General features: G+C 44.1%; 1 protein-coding gene across 2 annotated transcripts in view; it reads left to right on the top strand.

Annotated features, from left to right (window-relative positions):
* Positions 1–24,869, top strand: part of CEP170B (centrosomal protein 170B) — an 88,504-nt gene that overhangs the window by 1,304 nt on the left and 62,331 nt on the right. For both annotated transcript variants that reach the window (XM_034768012.1, XM_034768011.1), the window contains exons 2-3: positions 2,773–2,908; positions 23,839–23,928. In XM_034768012.1, the coding sequence (XP_034623903.1) occupies positions 2,804–2,908; positions 23,839–23,928 (195 nt within the window). In that variant the 5' untranslated portion in view covers positions 2,773–2,803. The remainder of the gene's footprint in view (positions 1–2,772; positions 2,909–23,838; positions 23,929–24,869) is intronic.

Raw genomic sequence — 24,869 nt, 5'->3', positions numbered from 1 at the left:
ACGTTAACAATCCCGTGTGCGGCTTGGTAAATCCCCCCTCCCCACTCCCTCCTTTTAAAAACAAAAACACTTGTATAGTCAATGGGATTAAGTGGCTTTGTTCTGTCCGTTTCTTCTTCTTATCTAAATAACCCTCCTCTCCTCTTAGAAATGTCCATAATAAGCATTAGTTTCAGTGGTGTCTGCTGCTAGGGGTGAGAGCTGATTAAAGATACAGCCTCTCTCCACTGAATCTAGCTAAGGGTTGCAGCTTCAATTCCTCTACTGACTTTCTGCATTGTGGGCCAATAGCAGCTTTATGGAGTGTTTATTCCCTTCCTCCTAGCAACAAATGCCAACATGGGCTCACTGCATGGCATTAGAAGCAAAATGTAGTGTCAAGAGGTGGGCTGAGTTTCTTTATCCCCTAGCGTTTCTGTAGGACTAGCAGCGTAACAGCGCAGACCTTTCTGTCTGGGTCCCTGCCCTTCACAAATAGTTTTTGGTATGAATGCAAGGCCTTCTGGCGTCTTGCACTTACAGAGTGCCCAGGCATTTGAATTGCATTGTGCCCACTCAAGTCAGTGAGGCTGTTTTGAATAGGCTCGAGGTGACAGGGGAGTGGATTTACAGTCACATCCTTTCTGCAGGAGAAGTCCTTTCCTTCTGTCAGCTCTTGGGGCACTGGTGCCAGGTGGCTTTCGGTGATTGTCCACATCGTGGTGCTTTTATGTTCCCAACAAGGAATACCTGAGAAGGGATGGACTGAACCAGAGGAGCTCAGGGGTACTCATAGATGGTAAAAAAGGAAAATAAAGGCAGCCCAGTAGTATGTGTTAGGGATACTCAGTAGTGTTCTAAGCACTGACTGCTTGGTGCTGTATGGGATACAGATGAAGTCAGAATCCATGCCCCAAGGAGTTCATAATCCAAGACAGATCAGAATCTCTCTCTGAGCCTCCCAAGGCAAGCACTATCTTGGAACTCACTTCAATGTCCCTTGGGTGGATGATGGCATTTTGACTGACGCAGGATAGCGTTTGTAGTCTTATCGCAGTTGTGGGCCCATGTCCCAGGAGTTAATAGTTCCATATCAGCCCAAAAGCCAAGTTAGGCACTTTCCTGAGAAGAGGATGTAAAGCCAAAGGAGCATAGCCCAAATTGCTCAATAACTAGGGGTATCTTTTCATGTGAACTTAGTGTCATGTGACTATGATTACACACAGTAAAAAGGGGATAGTAATACTTGCCTCAGGGCTTATGAAGTTTACTTCATGTTTGAAACATGCTTTGAGATCCTCAAAAGGAAGATTCTGTAATGCAGAGATCATAGGGCATGTGTTATGTTAAATGGTCTCTTTCCCCTTCGTGCCATTAGTGTTGTTGATCCATCCTGCTTTGTTAGAGGACATCGCACACACTCTCACCTATAGCCAGAAACAAAACAAAACTTTGAGAAGAGGAAGATGGGGGGGGGGGGGGAATCAAATGAATAGAAAAAAAGAAGGGAGTCTAAGTAGTGATACATTCTTTTTTTTTCCCCGGAGATGTTGGGGAGGGAAGGTGAAGAGAGAGAGAGAAACCCTCCTCTTGCCCACAAAACAAATGACTTTCTTCCCTATCCACCCTTGCCCAGGGACATCAGAAACCTAATGGGAGAGCACAAGCAGCAAACAGGTTTACTGGAACTGTTGCCTGCAGAAGTCATGCTCTGCTCCTTTATGCATTAACATCACTGATCTCTGACCAGTCACTGTGATTTAACAGTGTGCCTGGTATAATGGGAAATATGTAGCTGCATTGTCCTGGAGCAGACTGGAGAGCCAACTGTGATACAACGCAGATCGCCACAATCTGTTCCCTGGTTCTTCCCACTTGCTGTGGGGGTGAGATGGGGAAGTAAAGAGCTACTGATACAGAACCGTAGCAGGTTGCATCCCCCACCATGTACCAGCTGAGCTCCTCTGGCTGGCTCATTGAGATGGGGGGATACAAGGCTCTGCTCACTCCCTGCCCTATATCGCCATTCCCCACCCACCTGCCCTTCCCCTCCCCATGCGTTGTGTTGTGCCTGCAATACGGGTACCCCGCAAAGGAGCATAAGAGGGCACGTTATGTCTCCTTGCTCCCTGAGTTGGTATGGCCAGTAGTTATGGACCAGCTTGACTGTTTGAATATGGAGGTGGAGGAAGCATGCACTGTGCTCCTTGCCAGTCTGGAGGATGCAGTGGATTGTCAGTGCCCAGAGAGAGCCTGGTCTAGAGAGCCTTCCTGCTTCAGAACAAAAATGGCCATACTGGGTCAGACCAATGATCCATCTAGACCAGTATCCTGTCTTCTGACCGTGGCTAATGCCAGGTGCCCCAGAGGAAATGAACAGAACAGGTAATCATCAAGTGATCCATCCTCTGTCTCTCATTCCTAGCTCCTGGCAAGCAGAGGCTAGGGACACCATCCCTGCCCATCCTGGCTAATAGCCAGTGACAGACCTATCCTCCATGAATTTATCTAGTTCTTTTTTGAACCCCATTATAGTCTTGGCCTTCACAACATCCTCTGGCAAAGAGTTCCACAGGTTGACTGTGTGTTGTGTGAATAAATACTTCTGCTTCTATACCACCTGTCAGCTTTGTAGCCATTGGATTCCAGTAGCCATGTATTTTAATCTGTTTATAAACTCCCACAAAACTTGCTTAATGCATTCAGATTAATTTCAATGCTGTCAATTAACTTGCTTCTGTTATTGGCCAATAACTAATAACAAACTATATATGTGTTGTTTTATTTGTTCAGGATGTTTAAAGGTTAAGTGCCAAACACCAAAATGAGTGTGACTTCGTGGTTCCTGGTGAGCAGCACTGGCATTCGCCACCGGCTCCCTCGGGAGATGATATTTGTTGGCAGAGATGACTGTGAACTAATGCTCCAGGTAAATATATTTTCATAAAAAATGTTCTGATCTGGTAAATACCCCTTGAAGATGTAGTAGATGCCTTGACTGTGAAGTTAGGGGTCTAGAAGCTGTTACAGACCTAAATGTTGCTTTTAAATAAATCCCCTATTTCATCAGAACTTGATTTGAGGCTAAATTTATCATATCCACAGAAGTTTAATGGACTTGTGAAAGCGACAGTGAGCTTTCTCAAATGGCCCAGTGATTAGTTTCAGAGTCAGGGCTTCATTAGCTGTAAGATAACTGACTGGAACAGATTAACAGTGCTACTCCTGAGGGAATTCTGCGCCAAAAAATTAAAAATTCTGTGCACTATATTTTAAAATTCTGCATAATTCTTCATCTTTTATTTGTCAACACAATATAATTATGCCATTTTCAATTATTTTGGTCATTTATTTCAAAATACCTGTCAGCAAGTATGTCTGTAACAATATAGACAACAAAAAAAGAGTCAGGAAATTTGTTTTGACAAATAGATTCCTTACTCGACATATTAGCACATGTATATGGCTCCACAGAGCAGAGGGCAATACTAATATTTCCATGTATGTAAAGCACAGAAGACTTCAAGGGTATGTCTACACAGCAAAGGAAAACCCGTGGCTGGCCTGTGTCAGCTGACGTGGGCTCAGCCTGTGGGGCTGTTTCATTGCTGTACAGAATTACAGGCGCAGACTAGAACCAGAAGTCTAGGACTCTCCCATTCTGCAGGGTCCTAGAGCTTGGGCTCCAACCCCAGTCCAGAAGTCTACACAGCAATGAATCAGCCCTGCAGCCCAAGCACCGCGAGCCCGAGTTGGCTGGCCCAGGCCAGACAGAGGTTTTTCTTTGCTGTGTAGACATATCCTAAAGGGCAGGACATCCTTAGAAGTGAATTTAGGCCCTGATCTGGTACAGCACTGAAATATGTACAGATAGTTCAGCACCTGACTAGCAGCTGGAGCCCGGCATATGGTCGGAGCCACCGGCTGGGGATTCCCTAGCCATACCCCTCTCCGGCTCCAGGCACACCGCGATAGCAAGTGAGAGGGACAGAGTCTTGCACACACGCCCCGCCGCTCCCCCCTATGCAGTGATTTACGTCTCCTCTGGCAGGCTCCAATGCCCAAACCAAATGCACCCGCCTGGGACGTGTGAATCAATTATTCTGCTGGGAAAGAGTAAAATCTGCAGGGGACATTAATTCTGCACTTGCTCAGTGCTACAGAATTCCCCCAGGAGTAACCATACTGCTGCTCATACAGACACTACACAAAAGAAACACGATTCTGTTCTGTCATGCTGAGTGGTTAGGCTCTTTTTTCTGTAGATTTTACTGCATATACCATCCATTGATGCTTGTGATTTTGGTTTTTGCTAACTTAACATTTAATTACACTGTTAGTACTTTCAGAGACGATCCAAGCCAGGGACTTAAAAGAAACACGAACGTTCAGTGCAGAAACTTTAGCTGATGTGGTGGCATGAACGAGACGGCATCCTTCGGTCCCAAAAAGTTACTGTGTTACTTGTACATAAAGATGACACACACACCCCTCGGTGGAATAATCCAGTTTGTTTGCAGTCTTGGCCTTGATAGTCAGATGTTTCAGCTAAAGAATGCTACATAGTGTTGAACATATAGATGTACAAACTGGAGAAGAACGTTAACCAGGAGCCCTTTGCCTCAGGACTTTGTGGAAATTCAGGACCAAAATTCTTGGCTTTGGCCTAGTAGAAACATTAATATTTAGATGCAGAGAGATCTTCGTTGTGAGGTTGGTGGTTTTTTTTTTTTTTTTTTTTAGTTACAAATGAACTGGGCTGCAAAGAGGGGAAGCAGCTTTGTCTTGCCCTGTGTGAAGCAGAGGTTCCTGTACACTCGTCCCCAGATCACTGGGTGCAGCATTTAGTGGTGATTGGCAGAAAGCTGGCTGTTGCGCAGTGGGGTTCTCTTCCCGGTTTCCACTTGCTAAATAGTGTAAAGACATGTCATAAATGCTTTTCTAATATTGTTTTCCGGTGCAAAAAATTTTTGTAGCTGCTGCAGGGACTTTGTGTGATTACGGATGGGAGGGGAGAGATTGGGTTTCCAATCAGAGGGGAGGTGTTGACAAGCAATCAATCTATTAAGATGTGGTCTAGCTATAACAACATTTGAGGAACCTCTACTCAAAAGGAGAACTTGGTGTTTTGGGCGCATTGATTTGCAATGAATGAAATGGCTAGACTGGGTTTTCCAGAGTTTGACACTCCAGCATCGTATTATTTCTTTTGTTCGGGTTTCCCTTGATCATGCTTTCTTGCTTTGTCTTCTTATATTTCTATGTTTGGGAGTGGGAAGTAAGACGTGCAGAGGTTAAAAATGTCCTAATATTTTCTGTAGGGCTGTATCTGACTGTTCAAAAATCCTGATTGTTCCAAAGGGCTTGAGTTTTTAAGTGACCAACTTGAGGCCTTTTAAAGGAACTTGATTTCATAGGGTGGGTGCTTGGCACTTTCTGAAAATCAGGTGTCTCTAGTTGGGCACTCAAAAATGGAGACCCAAAATCAGTAGTCACTCTTAAAAATCTCGGTCGCTATTTCTTCCAGTGTTAGCCCATTTCAGAGCTATCAGACTGAAGCCTCCCCATTCCTCTGCTGCAGTATTTCCGGCTGAGGAGTTGCTCTGTGAGGCTGAGAGTTGATTCAGCACCGTGCTGCTCCTGGACTAACAGACTCATGCCATCAGCAGCAAAGCCTAGCAGCAGGGATCCTTTTACATTCCAATCTGGCTCTTTTTGGTGGGTCACAGGTAGGGGGAAATGAAGTAGGCGCCACTAGAAGTTTGTCTGGGGATTGGTCCTGCTCTGAGCAGGGGGTGGGACTAGATGACCTCCTGAGGTCCCTTCCAACCCTGACATTCTGTTTTTTTCTATGTTCTAATAGAAGTTGTGAGGAGGATGTGATTGTGGTTGGGAGTCTGGGAGAGAGAGTTAAGGGAGGCGGGTTTCACTGCTCACCCAGACTGAAAGCTGTGGATTGCTTATTAAGGCCAGTTGGTCGATGTTCGTGGGACACATGAAACGTGACCCTTTCTGAGTGCATTTCTTTGCTGTCCTCGGTAATAAGTCTTTCTCTCGCTTGGGGTGCCCAACCTATGGCCTGTGGGATCCCTACATAGCCTGCCAGAGCATTTCATAAAGCGGCAGGGCCTGGGCTGTCAGCCCCAGGCAGAATCTGTTTGGCCCACACAAGGTTGTGCTTAGGTTTATGTGGCCCCCCTGTGTAATAAGGTTGGGCACCACTGCTTTAGATGATACTTAACTTCTCATTTTGAGCAGCATAGTGGATTATTGTACTAGCTGTTCATTTCTAGAGATGTTCTTCAAAGCTGTCTTGGGTTCCAGATGAAATGAGTTTACAGTAATCTAAAGCAGATTGTAGAATTTTCACGTCACGTATGCGTTTGCAAAGTTGCATGTGCGCAGATGGAGGTTGGGGGTCTAAAAATAGACCTCTTGCTACAACGACTTTATCACAAAACCACTGTGCAGACTGGCACGACAGTTTGTCTTCAGAGGGGCCTAAGAAGCAGAGTCATTGCATGGTGCATTGCATAGAGGTATTGGCAAAGCTCTTCTGTGGGGACCATACTACTAGTTTACTGGGAACCAGTACATTTGTTTAGAACTTCTGGGTCAGCGTGCTTACTGTAGAGTTATTTTGTTTGGAAGTGTGTTTTCAGGGATCAAGCCATTAGCAATAAATTATTCCTAGTACACATACAGCAGACTGGTATTGTCAGGGGAATGGAATGTATAACCTAATAGGTCTCTAACATTATGATTATTTAGTAGTTGTGTTGTGGTAATGACTAGGTCAGGGCCTCATGTGATGCAAAAAGACAGTCCCTGCCCCAGAGAACACACTATCTGTTATTCTATTGCTCTAGGTGAAGTGGGGATAGAATCTTATTTTTAAGTTTCTTTAGTTGAGTTGCTTCCAGGTAACAATAGATTCCTAAACAATTAAAATGCTTTACTGTTTTGTTACAGAATTATAAAGGGATGCTATATGCTTTATTTTGACCCGAGTTCACTTATTTCATCCAGTGGACTGGATCTACTGTTCGTAGTCAACCAGTTGAAGAAGATTGTAGCCTTAAAGCTTGAAACTAAATTGGTTTGCTAGGCAGGAACTTAATCTTTCTGGAAATCTTCTACACCTACTTAGAGGATTAGAAATATTTAAAATACTTCTGCAGTGTTGTCAGGCTTTTTAGTGGAAGTAGCTGTGAGGCATGTTTTGGTTCTGAACATTAGTAAAAGGGAAAAACTGGGTTTAATTTGTATTTTGAGGTGCAGCCTGGATTATTATAAATAGTTAGGGGCTCAATTCTGCCATTCTCACGTTGAGTTTGCTCTTCAAGTAGTCTTCTTGATTCCAATGAGATTATCCAAGGAGTAAGATATTATTCAACATATGAGTAAAGGTTTCAAGGTCCACCTCTAAATAACATAGTAAAAAATACCAATTTTGCATGACCTTTTTTGGGGGGGAAAAAATCATTTAAAAATATTTCTCATGAAAATGTTTTGGTCAAAACGATTTTTTTTCCCAGGGGGGAACTAGGGGGAAAACAACAACAACAACTTTCTTCAAACTTTTCTGAAAAATATAATTGGCATTTTTAATCAACTCTGACCTCCTTCTTAATCTTTTTTGTATTTGGGGTTTTAACAAAAATGAAGAGAATTAAGTTTTCGTAAAACTGAAAATTCTTACTGAAAACCAACCATTTAAAAAAAAAAAAAAAAAAAAGCTGGCACTGGGAGCTGTGTGTGGGGGGAAGAGAAAGATGGAATTGGTTGGGCATCAAGGGGTCGGGGATTAAGAACTAATATGATGGGGGGAGGGGGAAGAGAGACCCTGCTAAGGCCCTGGGATGCAGGGGAGAACTGGAACTGGCCAGGCAAAGAGAGTGGGAAAAGGAGCCAGGAAGGGGGGACACTGGGCCAGGAACCTGGGAGGGTGTGAGTGGTAGATTGAGATTGGATGAGGAGCCCAGAAAGGGGTACATTAGGAATCGGAGCCAAGAGGGAAGGGTTAGGGAAGAGATAAATCGCACGAGGGCCTGTGAATGGGGAACTGAGGCTGGTTGGGGAAGGAAACTGGGACTGCGTGTGGGATGGTAAATACTCTGATAAATCAGGTCCGAGGTGTCTAAAACTGGGCCCCCAAAATTAGTGGAAACTTTTGACCTAAATACTTTTGTGTCTCAGCTCCCTATCTGTAAAATGGGGATAATACCCTTGCAGGGCTGTTGGGAAGATAAATTCATTAATGTTTATGAAACACTCAGCTACTAACTCACCAAACTCTTCATGGCAAGAAAATCTGAGGGATAAGGAGTTCTGGAGAGCTGGCAGTTTCTCAAAGAGACAGTTGGAAAGGCAAAACAGCAAACTGTCCCCAGATAAAGAAAAGGGAGAATAGTAAGAGGCCAATATGGCTCCATCGTGAGCCCTTTAATAACCTGAAAATCAAAAAGTGGAAATATGGACGACTGCTTGTGTTATTCTTTTGTACTCATGTTTTGCATGTAGACACAAAATGAGAACTGCTAAGGCACACCATGCATTACACCTAGCAAGGGGCATAAAATGCAGTAAGAAGAGGGTCTATAAATATATTAGGAGCAAGATGAATTAATGTTTAGGTCCTCTACTTAATGGGGAAGGAGAGCTAGTAATGGATTATGTCAATAAGGCTGAGTTGTTTAATGCCTATTTTGCTTTAGTCTTCACTAAAAAGATTAATTGTGACCAGATGATTAACACAATTAATATTAACAAGGGGGAAGGAATAGGGAAGAACAGGTTAAAGACTATTTAGATAAGTTAGAAGTATTTAAGTCAGCAGGGTCTGATGAAATGTATCCTAGGGTACTTAAGGATAGTGCCCTGCAAATCCGTGGATATCCGCAGACTGTTTTTGCAGATTGTAGATCAGATGCTGATACAAATATTGTATCAAAAGCTCTGCATATCTGTGGATATCTGCTTTATATCCATGGACCATTTTTGTGGATCTCTGATCGGTTGCGGATACAAAGGTTGTATCTGTGCAAGGCTCTACTTTAGGAACTAGCTGAAGCCATTAGTAATTATCTTTGAGAACTCATGGAGAGTGGGTGAGGTCCCAGAGGAATGGAGAAGGGCAAACATAGTCAGGGAAGGCTCTATGTTTTTTTGCTGCTCCAAGCAGGGCAGTCAGGCGGCCTTCGGCGGCATCCCTGCGGGCGGTCCTCTGGGGACGCGGATTCGGCAGCATTTCTGCGGGTGATCTGCAGGTCCCGCGCCTTCGGCATGTCCGCCGCCGAATTGCCGCCGAGGCTGCGGGACCGGCGGACCTCCCGCAGGCATGCCGCCAAACGCTGCCTGACTGCCACCCTCACAGAGACCAGCAGGCCGCCCCCCGTGGCTTGCTGCCCCAGGCACGCGCTTGCTGTGCTGGTGCCTGGAGCTGCCCTGAACATAGTACCTGCCTTTAGAGAGGAAACAAAGAGGACCTGGGGAATTATAGACCAGGCAATCAGGCTAACTTCAATACCTTGAAAGATACTGAAACAAATTATTAGGCAATCAGTTTGTAAGCACCAAGAAGATAGGAGGGTAAAGAGTAATAGCCAATATGGATTTGTCAAGAACAAATCATGCCAAACCAACTTTATTTCCTTCTTTGACAGAGTTACTGGCCAAGTGGATAGGGGGTAGCAGTGGATGTTGATTTTAGTAAGGCTTTTGACACAGTCCCACATGACATTCTCATAGGCAAACTAGGGAAATGTGTTCTAGATTAAATTACTATGAGATGAGTTTACAGCTGTTTGATAGACTATCAACGAGTAGTTATCAATGGTTCACTGTCAAGTTGTGGGGAAGTATCTAGTGAGGTCCTGCAGGGGTCAGTTCCAGTCCAGGTACTATTCAGTATTTTCATTAATGACTTTGATAATGGAGTGGAGAGTATGCTTATAAAATTTGCCGATGACACTAAGCTGGGAGGGGTTGCAAGCACTTTGGGGGACAGGATTAGAATTCAAAATGACCTTGACAAATTGGAAAATTAGACTGAAATTAACAAGATGAAATTCATTAAAGACTAGTGTAAAGTACTTCACTTAGGAATTAAAAATCAAACGCACAGCTACAAAATGGGGAATAACTGGGTAGGCAGAGTACTGCAGAAAAGGATCTGGGGGTTATAGTGGATCACAATTTGAATATGAACCAACAATGTGCTGCAGTTACAAAAATAGGCTAATATTCTGGGATGTATTAACAAGAGTGTCGTATGAGAGATACAGGAGGTAATTGTCCCACTCTACTCAGCTGGAGTACTGTGTCCAGTTTTGGGTGCCACATTTTAGGAAAAAGGTGAAGAATTGGAGAGCGACCAGAAGAGAGCAACAAAAAATGATAAAATGTTTAGAAAACCTGACCTATGAGAAAGAGTTAAAAAAAAAAAAAAACCTGGGCATATTTAGTCTTGAGAAAAGAAAACTGAGGGGGGACCTGATATGCCTTCAGATATATTAAGGGCTGTTATGAAGAGGACTGTGATCAATTGTTCTCCATGTCCACTGAAGGTGGCGCAAGAAGTAATTGGTTTTATCTGCAGCAAGGGTGATTTAGGTTTAGCCCTTGTCTACACTACAAAATTAAGTTGACCTAAGTTATGTCAGCATACAAATCCACACTATGTCCCCTCTGTTGGTGGTGCACATCCTCACTAGGAGTGTTTCCATTGACTTAACTTTGCGGGGCACTGACAGCTGGAGGCCACTCCCCTAGGACGGTGGGGCTCTGGCTGTCAGCCACACATGGGGCTGACAGCCAACAGGTGATGTAAATAATGCAGTGTCTACACAGACACTCCAGCGACCTAACTACATCGACCTACGTACTATGCCTCTTGCAGAGGTGGAGTTATTAGGTCGGTGTAGAGGGCAACTTACATCGGTGGGAGCAACACTGTAGTGTAGACACTGACCGAGTTAGACCAGGCCTAAGATATTAGGAAAATCTTTCTAACTATAAGGATAGTTAAGCGTAGCTGGACGGTGGCGTAGCTACCGTGGTGCAAGTGGTGCAGTTGTACCAGGGCCCATGAGGTTAGGGGGCTCAATCATCTGAAGCTGAGCCTGACCACCATTGAAGAATGGGGCCCACTGGCCCCACAGGGCAATGGGTGAGGCTGGAATGGGGGGTCCCTTTGGCTGGGGTTTACCCTGGGCATGAACAACTGACAAAGACACATGGAGAAGGCATTGGGGGGGAGGAGAGAGGGGTCAAAGTGCCTGGGGATGTGCAGGGACAGAGGTTGCCTGAAGATGGGAGATAGCGCACAAGGTAAAAGCCGCTTTGTACAGGGTGGGAAAGTTGTGGGGGACTGGGAAGGGTTGGGGGAGGGGGACTACGGGATTGGAAGAAGGGGGTTGGGGGGGCTAGATCAGAGCTGGGGGGATGGGAGAAAGGGAGATGGAACAGAACTGGGTGGAGCTGGGGTGCTTGATTACAGCTGTTGTGGATGGGGGAAGAGGGTTGGAGTGCAGCTCGGTGGGTCTGGATCACAGCTGGGGAGCTGCAGGGTGTGGGAGGCCGGGGTTGGAGCCGAGATGGAGGGGACTGAGTGTGGAAGCTGAGGGGAGGCCTGAAATGGGGCTGGGAGGGGGATCAGGAAAGTTGGAGGGGTAGAAGGGGACCCAAAAGGGCCTGGAGGGGTGGTTGGATTGGGGTTGGGAGAGCTGGGGGTCTGTAGGGAGGCTGTGAGGGAGCTGGAGGGAACCTAGGCAGGAGATGTGTGACGGGAGAGCTGGATTGAGGCTATGCGGAGCTAGGCAGGAGCAAGCAGATGGAGGGAGGGGGGCTGTATTGGGTGGATTTCAGAATTGGGAAAGGGGCCCCTAATTTATTCTTGCACAGGGGCCTTCTGGGGCCTTGTTAGGCCATTGGCTCTGAAATAGGTTACCAAGGGAGGTTGTGGAATCCCCGTCATTGGAGGTTTTTAAGAACAGGTTAGCCAGACACCTGTCAGCGATGGTCTGGGTTTACTTGGTCCTGCCTGAGTGCAGGGGGCTGGGCTTGATAACCTCTTGAGATCCCTTCTAGCCCTACATTTCTGTGATTCTGTTGTGATGGGCACCACTGAAAAACCTATGAGGAAATTAATAATTTTGTCCTCAGAGCAAGGGTTGAACAATGTGCAGTAAATAAGGAACCACATATAGAACAAAGAGGAGAAAACAAAATATTGAATAACTGCTCATTAAGTGAGCTCTGTCTGCCCTGTGCGTTGAATGAGAGAGGGATCTGGTGGGGAAAATACTATGTGGTTACTAAATACTGTCTCATAACACATAGGTCCAATGTGTTTGAATTAAGATTGCACAGGGCACTTTACTTCTGATGTTTCCTAACTTCGGAGAGTTTGAATTTGCAACCTTAATGATGTTCTTTTACCGTGTTTTTTTTTGTCTGACATGTATAGCGAATAATGAGCATACAGAGCTGTGGCTTCGAGGAAATTGACATGAACTTTTTAATCTACTTGGCTCCATTTTCACTCTAGCCGATGCTCTTTGGGTGAATTCATCTTGTGCTGTAGCACCCTTCCGGAATACCCAGGCTCAGGAGACTCTATGGGTTCTGCAGAGCCAGCTCCACTGGGTCTAATGCCCCTCCGTCCCTCCTGTTGAGGCATTGTGCTGGTGTTGTCTGGGGTGAAAGCAGGAGAGGTCAGGGCAATCCTGTGCTCCAGCCTTACTGTACCATTGCAGGGGCCCATAGGGTCTGAACCAGGCCTTCATTACAGGAGGCAGAAGCTGCCTCTCCTCTGTCCTGGGACTGACTTTAGCACCAGTGCTGGAAGGGCAGATCTGACCCCAGCTCTCAGATTATCCTAAACCAGTGGTCCCCAACCTTTTTCGTCTGGCAGGTGCCAGACGAACCACGGAGGACCGTGGCGGCGGACGAGCATCCGCTGAAATGCCGCCGACAAGCGGCAACGTCAATAGGCGTCGCCACCAAAATGCCGCCGACTAGCAGCATCATCCAGAGGCGTCGCCGCCAAAATGCCGCCAAAAATCTGGATGACGCTGCTTGTCAGCGGCATTTCGGTGGATGCTCGTCCGCCAGCCAGTATGCGGGTGCACTTAGATGTGCCATGGTGATCACGGGCACCGCGTTGGGGACCCCTGTCCTAAACTATGTATTTGTTCATTAAGTGGGCTAAGCGCCTCACAGACATGTCTGAAGTAGGGCTGTCAATTAATTGCAGTAACACGTGATTAACTCAAAAAATTAATCACGATTAATTGGACTGTTAAACATACAAAAATGTTTAATAAATTTCAATTGGCATTCTATTGTTTATCTACATTTTCAAAGATATTGATTTCTAGTACAACACAGAATACAAAGTGTACAGTGCTCACTTTATATTATTTTTATTACAAATATTTGCACTGTAAATATGATAAAAGAAATAGTATTTTTCAGTTCACCTCATACGAGTACTGTAGTGCAATCTCTTACAAATGTAGATTTTTTTTGTTACATAACTGCACTCAAAAACAAAACAATGTACAATTTTAGAGCCTACAAGTCCACTCAGTCCTGCTTCTTGTTCAGCCAATCGCTAAGACAAACGGGTTTATTTACATTTACGGGAGATACTGCTGCCTGCTTCTTATTTAGAATGTCACCTGAAAGTGAGAACAGGCATTCACATGTCACTTTTGTAGCTGGCGTTGCAAGGTATTTACATGCCAGATATGCTAAACATTCGTATGCCCCTTCATGCTTCAGCCACCATTCCAGAGGACATGCTTCCGTGCTGATGGTGCTCGTTAAAAAAATAATGGTTAATTAAATTTGTTACTGAGCTCCTTGGGGGAGAATTGTATGTCTCCTACTCTGTTTTACCCACATTCTGCTATATATTTCATGTTATAGCAGTCTCGGATGATGACTGAGCACATGTTCGTTTTAAGAACACTTTCACTGCAGATTTGACAAAACATAAAGAAGGTACCAATGTGAGATTTCTAAAAATAGCTACAACACTCAACCCAAGGTTTAAGAATCTGAAGTGCCTTCCAAAATCTGAGAGGGACCAGATGTGGAGCATGCTTTCAGAAGTCCTAAAAGAGCAACACTCAGATGCGGAAACTACAGAACCTGAACAGTCCAAAAAGAAAATCAACCTCTGCAGGTGGCATCTGACTCAGATGATGAAAATGAACATGTGTCGGTCCGCTCTGTTTTGGATTGTTATTGAGCAGAATCCGTCATCAGCATAGACATGTCCTCTGGAATGGTGGTTGAGGCATGAAGGGACGTATGAATCTTTAGTGCATCTAGCATGTAAATATCTTGCGACGCCCACTACAACAGTGCCATGTGAATGCCTGTTCTCACTTTCAGGTGACATTGTGAACAAGAAGTGGGCAGCTTTATCACCTGCAAATTTTAACCGAACTTGTTTGTCTGAGCAATTGGCTGAAGTAGGACTTAGTGGACTTGTAGGTTCTAAAGTTTTACATTGTTTTATTTTTGAATGCAGTTATTTTTTTGTACATAATTCTACATTTGTAAGTTCAACTTTCATGATAAAGAGATTGCACTACAGTACTTGTATTCGGTGAATGGAAAAATACTATTTCTTTTGTTTTTTACGGTGCAAATATTTGTAATAAAAATAAATATAAAGTGAGCACTATATACTTTGTATTCTGTGTTATCACTGAAATCAATATATTAAAAAATTTAGAAAACATCCAAAAATATTTAAATAAATGGCATTCTATTGTTTAACAGCGCGATTAATGGAGATTCATTTTTTTTAATCGCTTGACAGGCCTAGTCTGAAGACAAAGGTCCCTGCTCTGGGGCGCCTACAGGCTTACAGACCACATATAAATGGGGGTTGTGCTGTAACTGCAAGCACGTGAATGAGCCGGGAGATTAGCACATGTCCTCCTAGTTTCATGATGTCTGACTATAGCCTTGCTATTTTGGTTTTGTGTTTTCCCGTGTCTGTTTTGCTAACACTTAATGGAGGGGTGGGTTAACGCTTATCCAGCTCACCCAAGAAGCAGGTCTTGGGGGGGCCGAGGCATGGTAGACCCTGTGGGGAAAGGCCGGAGGTGGTTCCCATGCAGCAAGCAATCGGGAGGGAGGAACAGGGATGAGTAGTATGACGTGAAGTGGGCAGATACTCAGGCAGCTTGAGCAGAGGAAAGGTAGTGAGGCCTTAAGCAAAAAGAATAGTAGAGTGGTAGGTAGGAGCTAATCTGAGCAGAGCTTTGAAGACTGTAGCATGGGCTGGAATTGAAGGACACGAGGCAGTGAGCAAAGGGGACCAGAAGAGGGCTAGATGTGACTGGACTGTTTGGTTTGTATGTGTGTTTGGGGGAAGGGGCGTTAGCCTTTCATTGCTCCTAGTAAACGTAGAAGCCAGACTTTTGTGGCAGCCTTCTGGACGGATTGCAGAATGGCACAAAGAGCGTCAGGGAAGCCAGGGAGGAGGAACCTGCATTAGCTGGGATGAGAGATGGTTAACGATGAGTTATAGACAGGTTATTTCAAACTGGGTGAGAAAATTCAACGTATGTTCTGGTTAAGACTTATACTCCTAGAAGAGTCTAGATCCTGACCTGCTGAATTACGGGTTTGTTTCCTTCCCCTGTCTAGAATCTTACCTTGGAGATCTTGACAAGTGGCGAGAGCGCCACAGATATAAAACCACAAAAGCTCTAGCCAGCTGCAAATCTAGTTTGTTTCAAAATAATGGATTAACTAGTTTCCAGCACTGCACCCACCTCTGAATCCCCTGGCCAACTGCTGGGAGTTTGCAGTTTTATTTTCCTGGATTGTGTGTGTGTGTTTAAATATTTTTCCGCTCCTGGTTGCTATACCAGGGCCCCAGTCCTGCATTGGAATCTATTCGTGTCCACCATCTTGGTTGTGATGGGACTAAAAGCATCAACCTCTGCCGCTTGAGACCTGACTCTGTTCCTTGGAGTGTAATAGACTCATATCCCCTGTGGATTGGACACAAAGTGGAGATGCACAACACTCACCGACCAGTGGGCTGCTCTAGCACATACCCTATGCTTATGCAGAGTCCCACTGAAGACAAGGCATACCCTACTTTGACATGTGTCCATTGTAATAGATCTGTTGCAGGGCTTAACTGATTGTACTGGAGAAATAGCAAGATGGACTGTACACAAAATGCTGTCAAATGCACGAAGTAGATAAACAAGGGAAAAGAAATCCAGCTGGGTAATCTGTCTTGATGATGTGAATTTTGGGTGTTACTTGTAAAAATAATAAGTGAGCAAATTTCAAATCAGAGTATGCGGTTTTTAAATTGATCCGGTGGTCCCTTTTCAAAGGCTGGCACCAGGAGGTTTAAATTTCCTTACTGGGACAGTCGCTGTTTTGCACGGTGGCTAGCTCTGAGCATTTCCCAGAGTGCTAGTAACAACTGTTACTGACAGAACTGTAACCTGCTCAGCATGGGAAGTATTTGACTTAGAATGAATGTTGCAGGTTGCTGCCAGAGTGCTGCAGTTATCTGAGTGCCAGTGACACACATCAGACTATCGTTAACATACAGAATACAGCAACTGCCATCATGTATTTATTTTATCTCAGAGGTTGCGGAAAGAGCAACTTTCTGCATTCACGGCAGCTTTTTCACAGTGCCACTCGCAAATTTGGGCTGGCCGCCCTCTGTCATGATGGAGGGGCAACTGGGCTGAATTTCAGGGAGTCATGCAGGGGCACCATTTAGGTAGGGTGGGTCAGGGAGCTGACCCTCCTGTGCTTAGCCTACACACAACTCAAGCTGGGCTGTTCTTCTTGTCAGGGGGAGGCTGTTTGTGGTCCCATCCTGGGGCGGGGAGCTGAGGCGCATGGAGCCAGTTGTGGAGAGGCTGGCCCCTGCTACTGACAGCAGCACCCAAGGGCTGGCGGTGTTGAAATGAGCCTCTGGAAGCCAGGCCCAGCAGGGAACGGCAGCATGGAGGTGGTGGGGTATGGGGAGGGGGAGCCTGTGCTGCCACTGGGCTGGGGGGCCTGGTCCCTGCATTCCTGCGCAGTCTGGGCTATGATTGCAACTCCCTCCTAGGAGCTCCAGCGGCTGTGGTGGTTGGGGCGGGGGGAGCAGGGCTGGATGCGGTGCAGAGAGGGAAGACCCTACATTCCTTTCCCCCAACACATGGTGCCCACACCTGGGGACTTGTTCCCTGCAGTGTGTGCCCGCACTGGGTGTAAGTGGCCCCTGGACCGCCCTCTGTAAGCTGCCTCGTCACTGCAATCTGAAATGGTGCCCCTACCTCAATGCCACTTAAATTTGGCCCAGCCGCAATTCCCTTTGACAAAACCGCAGCTTTAACGCGCGGTGGCCGCAACCTTTGAGCCTAAAACCACAACTTTCTGACAGCCTTATTTATCTCCAGTACCATGATCCCTCCTGGCATTGAGTTTCAAATCCAAAGGTTGAGTTGTAAATCTTGATCCTGTGCATAAAGCTGAAGCAGAAGGGTTTTGCCTGTGGGTCCTGTGCCGAGCCTGGGGAGAAACGGAATCTGGATCTACGTAGAGACCTGGGGTCTGACTGCTACTAAACCGTCTGGGGAAATGTAAGAGACGGCTTGATTCTCCCGTCTCTCTCCCCAGGCAGGTTTCTGAGCCTGTGGCTCTCACTTTGAATCTGTCAGCCGCCCATTGTTTTCTTTCCTTTCTCTTCCCTGCGTCATTCCTGGAGCCCTCCCTGCTCTCTATACATAGAGCCATGGAGACCTGCCACACAATATCTGTTCTCTGCGATATGGGATTTCCCTCCATGGGGACTCCACTGCTTTGGATTCCTGCACTGCAGAGCCACATTTTTAAGCTGCTTATAGTTCTAACCCAGCAGGCTCAGGATTTGAGGCTATGTGACTAATGTAGTGAGCGTATTTTCAAGGACCACAGACATACCACTTGGCTGCGTGGGTAGTTGCAGTAAATGAAAGGGCTGATGCAGGGTGCTGGTGGAGGTTTTCAGATTGGCACACAAAGATTTAGGTAGGTGTGTTTGGAAATATGCCCCCATCTAATGTAGCTTTATGGGGGGTTTTCAAAGTGCACAGTACCTCTCCCTTTGGATAACTTTGTTAATTGGAGGTAAATGGTAAGTTCTAGGTATTTAAAACATGGTGTAGTATAGACTGTGTTGGAGAAACAGAGCAAAGTAACATTATTAAGAAGTGATTATATTTCCAGAAAAGAAATACTGTGTAAGTCAATATTGTATTGTTCCACATTCCATATTACCCTTCAGAAAATATGGTAAATGCTGTTATTGGGTGTTCAGGAAAAGCACACTTCTTGTCTACAAGATAAATTATTTGAACTGATAGTAGGCTCTGTACTAGAACTGGAGAAACTTTGAATTTCTCCTTCTGCCCCAGGGTGGATTTGATTTAAATCAAATTGATTTAAACCACTAGTCAGGAAGACTCGATTTAATCATGGTTTTCTACATAAAAGTGCATTCTTGTTGGTTGTTATAACCTTAATACATATTCTTCACAACTCAGAGATAGATGTAGGTTTCATTTTTAGAAGGTACATACTATACATTTTTAAACAGTGATTTATTTTGAAAACTTTTCAGATTAGTTTTACAGCTATATCAGAAAATGAATGATTGTTTGGTTATTTCATCTACCAAAGGTAATTGAAGCAGATAGTTCACCTCCCAATGACTTCAGAAATATCTCCAATTCAACAGGTTAATCATTAATATTTGGAGGATTTTCTTGTCATGCTGTATTAGGAGGAGAACATCACCAAACAGCCATTTAAATTGTTTTATTTAACTAAAACAATGTTAAGTATTCTGGATTTTTTTCTTCAACAGCAAACATATAATATTTTAACAAAACAAGCATATGTCCCTCACTTCTCACATTTATCTCCAGACTTCTTCTCCTTGTCCAGATCTATTCCACCCCCAACAATCTTCTGTTCATTGAACTTTTTCAAACTTTGCACTTTTAGATTGAGGTAAGGGATTGACTCTGTCTACACAAATTTGCAGAGGGACAATAGAGTTGAGGTCTGTTATTTCTCACCTCTATATGTTATTTATTTCTTTAAAAACATTTTTGCTGTTAACGAGCATGTTACCTCTGGAGACACAAATCCACAGTTTGAGAACTGCAAAACTAAGCATCTCTGATGGTATCTTCTAGACTGAGCACTGAGTCCCATTGGGTAGATAGAAAGATTAACCTAAATAATCATACAGAAGCCTGTGGAATCCCAAAAGATTGGGTCCCTAATCCATGAACTATTGGAACTCATTTACAAAACTTTTCTTAAACATTACATGAATATATTGTCTCATACTATAGAATTAGAAATTATAATCCCTATTGCATGATGAGATATCTTTGAGCTATAATGTATCTTAATTAAAACTATCTTTAGATAAGTTTTTTCCTCAAAAAGCATTTTATCACAAAAAATCCGATTTTAAATAAAAAAAAATCCATGTTTTTTTTAATCATTGATTTTTATCCACCCTATTCTGCCCCCTTCCCATCTCCTTGGGTGTATCCTTCTGTCTGGCTCTTTCTAGCTCTAGGCTTCCATACAAATGGTTGTTCCTCCCCTTCATTTGAGAAGATGAAACCCTGTTTTTGGTGTTTCCAAGTGGAATAGAAGTGATACTTGTATTGGTGTTGGAATGCTTAGCGCCCTGTTTATCTCTGACTTTGCTCCTCCTGAGAAATACTTACAGCTGTCAGCTCGTTTCACTTGTTTTTTGCTTTATAAATATTATTATTTTAGCCATGCTGTTGTGAATTTTTTTTAAAGAAGCACATGAGAAATTCTGATAGCAGTGTTTCCATTGTAACATGTCTCCCTCCGCCCCACCCGTTACATAGAGCACTGTTGTATTTTTGCGAGGGAGGATGCAGTTTTGAACATGTTTCTCACTCTATCACCTTCATCAGCCTGATTGAGTCAAAATGCTTAATAAGCTGATGGTTCCTAAAATTCTGATGTAAATAAGGCTGTTCTTACTCTGTGTGACTTTATCCACCAGGGGCCTGACTAACTCCCAGTGAGTTCGTTGAGAAGATTCCGACTTCAGTAGGAGTTGGATCAGGCTCTAGTCTAACAATCTTGAAGCTGATCAAAGTCCCTTTTGTTCATGAGTAGGATATGAAGCATTCTGCTCGAAACCAGAAGAACAAAGGTTGATCAGCCTCCAGCCCTTGAGGTTACTGTTACACTGAAAGTGAGAGCTATTTCCCTTAAACTTAAGGGATGTCATCCTAGGCCACTTCTGCTCCCAAATAAGAGTGAGCATGGGCAGATTTGCATGGAAATAACTAAAGGTGTGAGATTACAACTCATTTTAGTTATTTTGCTTCTAGTTTCCATGTAGACAAGCCCTCAGGAGCTACTGTTGCTGATTCTTATGGTGTGCGTTTGTTGACACAACTGAAAGCAATAAAATTCCCTTTTCTGCAGGAGAGCACCGCATTTTGCATCAGTGTTAGTTGTATAACAGTTAAAATATGAACTTTTTTTAATGCTTTCTTTAAAGAGATGCTGCCAAGTAGTTTCAAGACTGTGGGCCAGATTCTTCACCCTATTTCTGGTCCTTTTGCATCACCAGTGTGGTACAAGGAAGATACAATTTGGTTACAGCTGAAAATTCTTCCATGGAGAAGATTTCTTGGTTCTAAGTCAGCAGAGTCAGCCCCTGCACCAACCTACCCCCTCTTGGTGTAGGAGTTGGCAATTCTCAGCTAGCACATGGGCCCTAGGGGATTGTACCCAGCTGTCATAAGTTCCACTAGCCTCAAGGCTGCACTAATGTACATCAAGGCCATAGCCAGGGAAGCTTGAGAATCAGGGAAACGTAACCAAACCCCTGATGTCCACACTCCCTATGTCCCCATTCGGACTGTATCTTGGTGCAAGAGAGAATCAGGACCTCTATAACCTGGTGCAACAGAGAGACTGTTTTGCATAAATCTTTTTTTTTTTTTTTGAGAGAGAGAGTGGGCGGAAGGGGGAATCATCACACGTTTGCTATGTTAATTTCTGTGTGGCACACCGTAAGTGCCAGCTGGCTCTACCATAAATGTTTATTAACAAGCATTGTGCCCAGAGTTCTCCATTTCTGCAGACACCACTGATGACTGTGATGCTCCAAGCGTCAGCTAGCTCAGGAACCAGGGAGTCCCTGGACGTGTAAGCCGCTGGGTCATCCAGCCAGAACATCGCTGATCTGCTTCTCTGTATCCCGTGGCTGGTACGAGACCTTTCAGTATGAATGGTCCAGCCAAGAACCTGTATCAAAGGGGTTCTTCCAGGGTGACGCAATAACTCAGAGCAGCAGTAAAGCTTTTACCTACGTCTTGATTTTGGCCCATCGTTCTCCTTCCTGGTCCAGTTCTGCATGGTGCTGAGCGCCCACGGCTTCCATCGATGGCAGCGGGTTTGTCTTGACTAGGATTCAAGGGCGTGTTGCTGTTAGAAGATGAGTTAATGTCCTAAAACTAAAGTCTAGCCAAGTCAGTGTAGACTTTTAACAAGTGCTAAGAAGATTGAGTTGCCACTAGGCTTCAACTGGACCAGCTTAGCACCTGCTTCCCTGACTTGCCACACGAGAATAGGAGGACCTGTTAGCCAATGCCTTCCAACAGCTACGAACCTTTAAATCCTAGTGAAGGCAACTTAATGGGTAGTGAGCACTCGACATCTTGAAGGGCAGGTTCCTTGGTCGTCTCCCATTACGATAGCGGTATATCCTGCTTGCACCGTTGGGCCGTCTTTTGGCATTGTGAAACCATATAAGAGATTGTATTATCCGTGAGGGCAGGGCAGGGCGGCTTGAGTGACAGCTTGCGGAGGGAGATGAAGTCTGTATCAAAGGCACTCGTGGTCCTGAGGCACGTGCAACGCTCTCAGATGGTCCCTTGTTTTAGGCCCAAAGTTGCCCACATTCCATATACATTTGGCGGGACTCTCTTCTGTCATTGCAAGTTATTTACATCAGAGGTAGAGGGCCATGAAACCGAGGTTACAGAAAGAATGACTTACAATAAAGGGATGAAGCCTGCAACCTCTTTGAGGCAGGGACCATTTTCTTGTTGTTCTGTTTGTACAGCACCCAGCAAGATGGGGTCCTGGCCCATGACTGGGGCTCCTAGGTGCTACTGCAATAAAAATGAACATATTTCACTTCCTGTGTGAGTAGCCCTGTGTGTCATGTCTGTGTCCATCCATCTCTCATCTCAGGTCTTTGTCACACACTATGTGGTCCAATGGCTAGGGCAAAAGTCTAAGACTTGAGAGTGGAGTTCAATTCCCTGCTTTGCCATAGACTTCCTGTATGACCCTGAGCAAGTCACTTAGCCTCTCTGTGCCTCATCTGTACAATGGAGATAATAGTGCAGCCCTCCCTCAGAGGTGTTGTGAGGATTAATATGTTAATGATTGTGAAGTACTTTGAGATAGAGTGATGGAAAAGGCACTATATGAGAGCTAGAAGGTGGTGGTGTTAGTAGGGGCTTGCCAAAAATGTGTTGGAGTCTGGTGGATGCTCTTGAATGTTACTTCTCTGCGTGCAATATCAATTGTCCAGAAGACATGTTCATATCATGGAAACTGTTGTACAGCTTTAACTATCATGGTAACTTCCTGGCTCGACTGCTAGAGTAATGACACCTATTGGATGGCATGGCAGTTAGAATTGCCTCAGCAGTAAGGATCATTTTTCATTTGGAACTGAGTGTATTTACATTCAATGGTGACCCACTTTACTTTGAGATTTTTTATTTCATGAGATACCACAATATTAGGGATGCACCCTGAGGCAAACCTGTTTTCCCCCCGCCCCCATATCTAAGCAATAACTTCTGCTTTCTGCAGCAGGTTGCAAATGACGTAGGATATCCATGATCTATAAATATAACCTCCAAATTGAATATATGTTTGTTTCCAATCAACCGACTGGGGTCATTCTGGAGGACACATTTCCATGGTTGAAACTTAGTCTGGAAAAAAGAAGAAAAAGCTGAGGATTTATCTGCTGCTAGGAACATTATCAACATGTTTGACATCAGCAAGGGAGAAAAAATTCTAGGAAACTGTTACAATATTTGTCACAAAAAAGCCATTCTTTTGTTTTAATTCTGGAATTCTCATGAAACAGTTCTAGCCTCTCTTTGCTTAAAAGCAAGTTGGTAGAGCCATTTTTAGAATAGTGTTGTGGAAGCCAGTGTGTCTATACCTGGAGAAGGGGAGCAACTCCTCTCTTCCAACAGCTGATTGATAGATATTCAGTAAAAGTGTAGCTTTGCCTCCTTACTTTGGTGCTTTGTTCATTTTTGCAGATACCCAGAGATACTACAGAGGTTTATATTGATGTGCTTTTCATTGACTGGTCTAGTTTTTCCAGTTAGAATTCAGGTCATATTGGGAAATTGAAAATAACCCTAAATATAGAGCAGAGAGTTTCTGTGACCTCATTTAATTTTTTTCAAAACTATAAAGATCATGTAAAACATTGAACACAGACACAGTTTCTTTTACCTGTAGTTAATCCATGCATTTTGAAGATTAAATGGACTGAGTGCAAGTAACATCATGTGGAGTCAGTGGGACTATTCGTTTGAATAAAGTTACCCATGTATAGGTATTTCCAGAACAGAATTCTTACATAATAAAGTAATTAATAATATGTAATCTTCCACCCACCCCCATACCAGGTGAGCCTAATATCACCATTTTGTTTTGATTAAGATAACCTCTTGTGTCTGGCCAGTCTCAAATTCATTATGCCTTTGTTCCCAGTCCCGCAGTGTGGATAAACAGCATGCTGTAATCAACTATGACAAGGATAAAGATGAGCACAGGGTGAAGGATCTTGGGAGCTTAAATGGGGTAAGTTGTAAATTCTTCAGCTGGCTAAAACGTGTATATACTATGTATGTCTAGGTCCTAATCGTACAACATTTATGAGCATACTTAACTTTACTTGCACAAGTAGATCCATTTTGAATCAATGGGACTTACTCATGTGAGTGAACCCTAACACCTGCATAAGTGTGTGCATGGCTGGTTTGAGTAATGAGTTGTTTAACTAGAAGATAAACACACATCCATTGAAGTTATTTTCCTTTATTTTGGTGCTCCCTCTCTCCCCACCCCTCTGCCCCCCTCAACCTCAGCCCAGCTGAACTCATCAGTTGTTAATAAATTTGTAGAGCTGGTTGAAATTTTGTCTCTGTTTTGCATTGAAATTTTCTGACTGGCTCTATAAAACTGCAAAACTAGTAAAGATTCTTCTGTCAGCTGTTCATGCTAAGCAGGGTGACCTTGCGACAAGCCAACTGTCTTACTAATTAATGATGTACAGTATGGAATGCCATTTAATTTCTCTGAGATAAGCCATTTAAAAATTGCCTTTTAAATAATGAGAATAGCCCCCCTCCCACCCTGTTTCTGTTATTAAGATTGAAGGGCAGCGTGGCCTAATGAATTCAGCATAGAGCTGGGAGACTCACTCTTGAGTCTTAATCTCTGCTCTGGCACCGACTCACTGGGTGGCTTCAGGCAAGTCACTTAGGGCTTGTCTACACACACAAGTTGTACTGCTTTAGCTAAAGCGGCGTAGTTAAAGCAGTACTGCCCCCTACTGTGGATACAGTTATATTGGTATAAAGGGGCTTTATACTGGTATAGCTATTTCTGTAGGGAAAGGAGAATACACTGTATCCGTATAGGATATCTTTATAACTATGTCCACATTAGGGGTTGTACTACTATAACTATTTTGGTTTTAAAAGAATCATTCCCCTTAAATAGTACTCTGGTACAAAAAC

Source organism: Trachemys scripta, chromosome 4, assembly GCF_013100865.1.
Source record: "Trachemys scripta elegans isolate TJP31775 chromosome 4, CAS_Tse_1.0, whole genome shotgun sequence".
In the NCBI taxonomy this organism is placed as follows: domain Eukaryota; kingdom Metazoa; phylum Chordata; order Testudines; family Emydidae; genus Trachemys; species Trachemys scripta.
The sequence above is the reverse complement of the archived record's forward strand: the minus strand, read 5'-3'. Positions and strand labels throughout refer to the sequence as shown.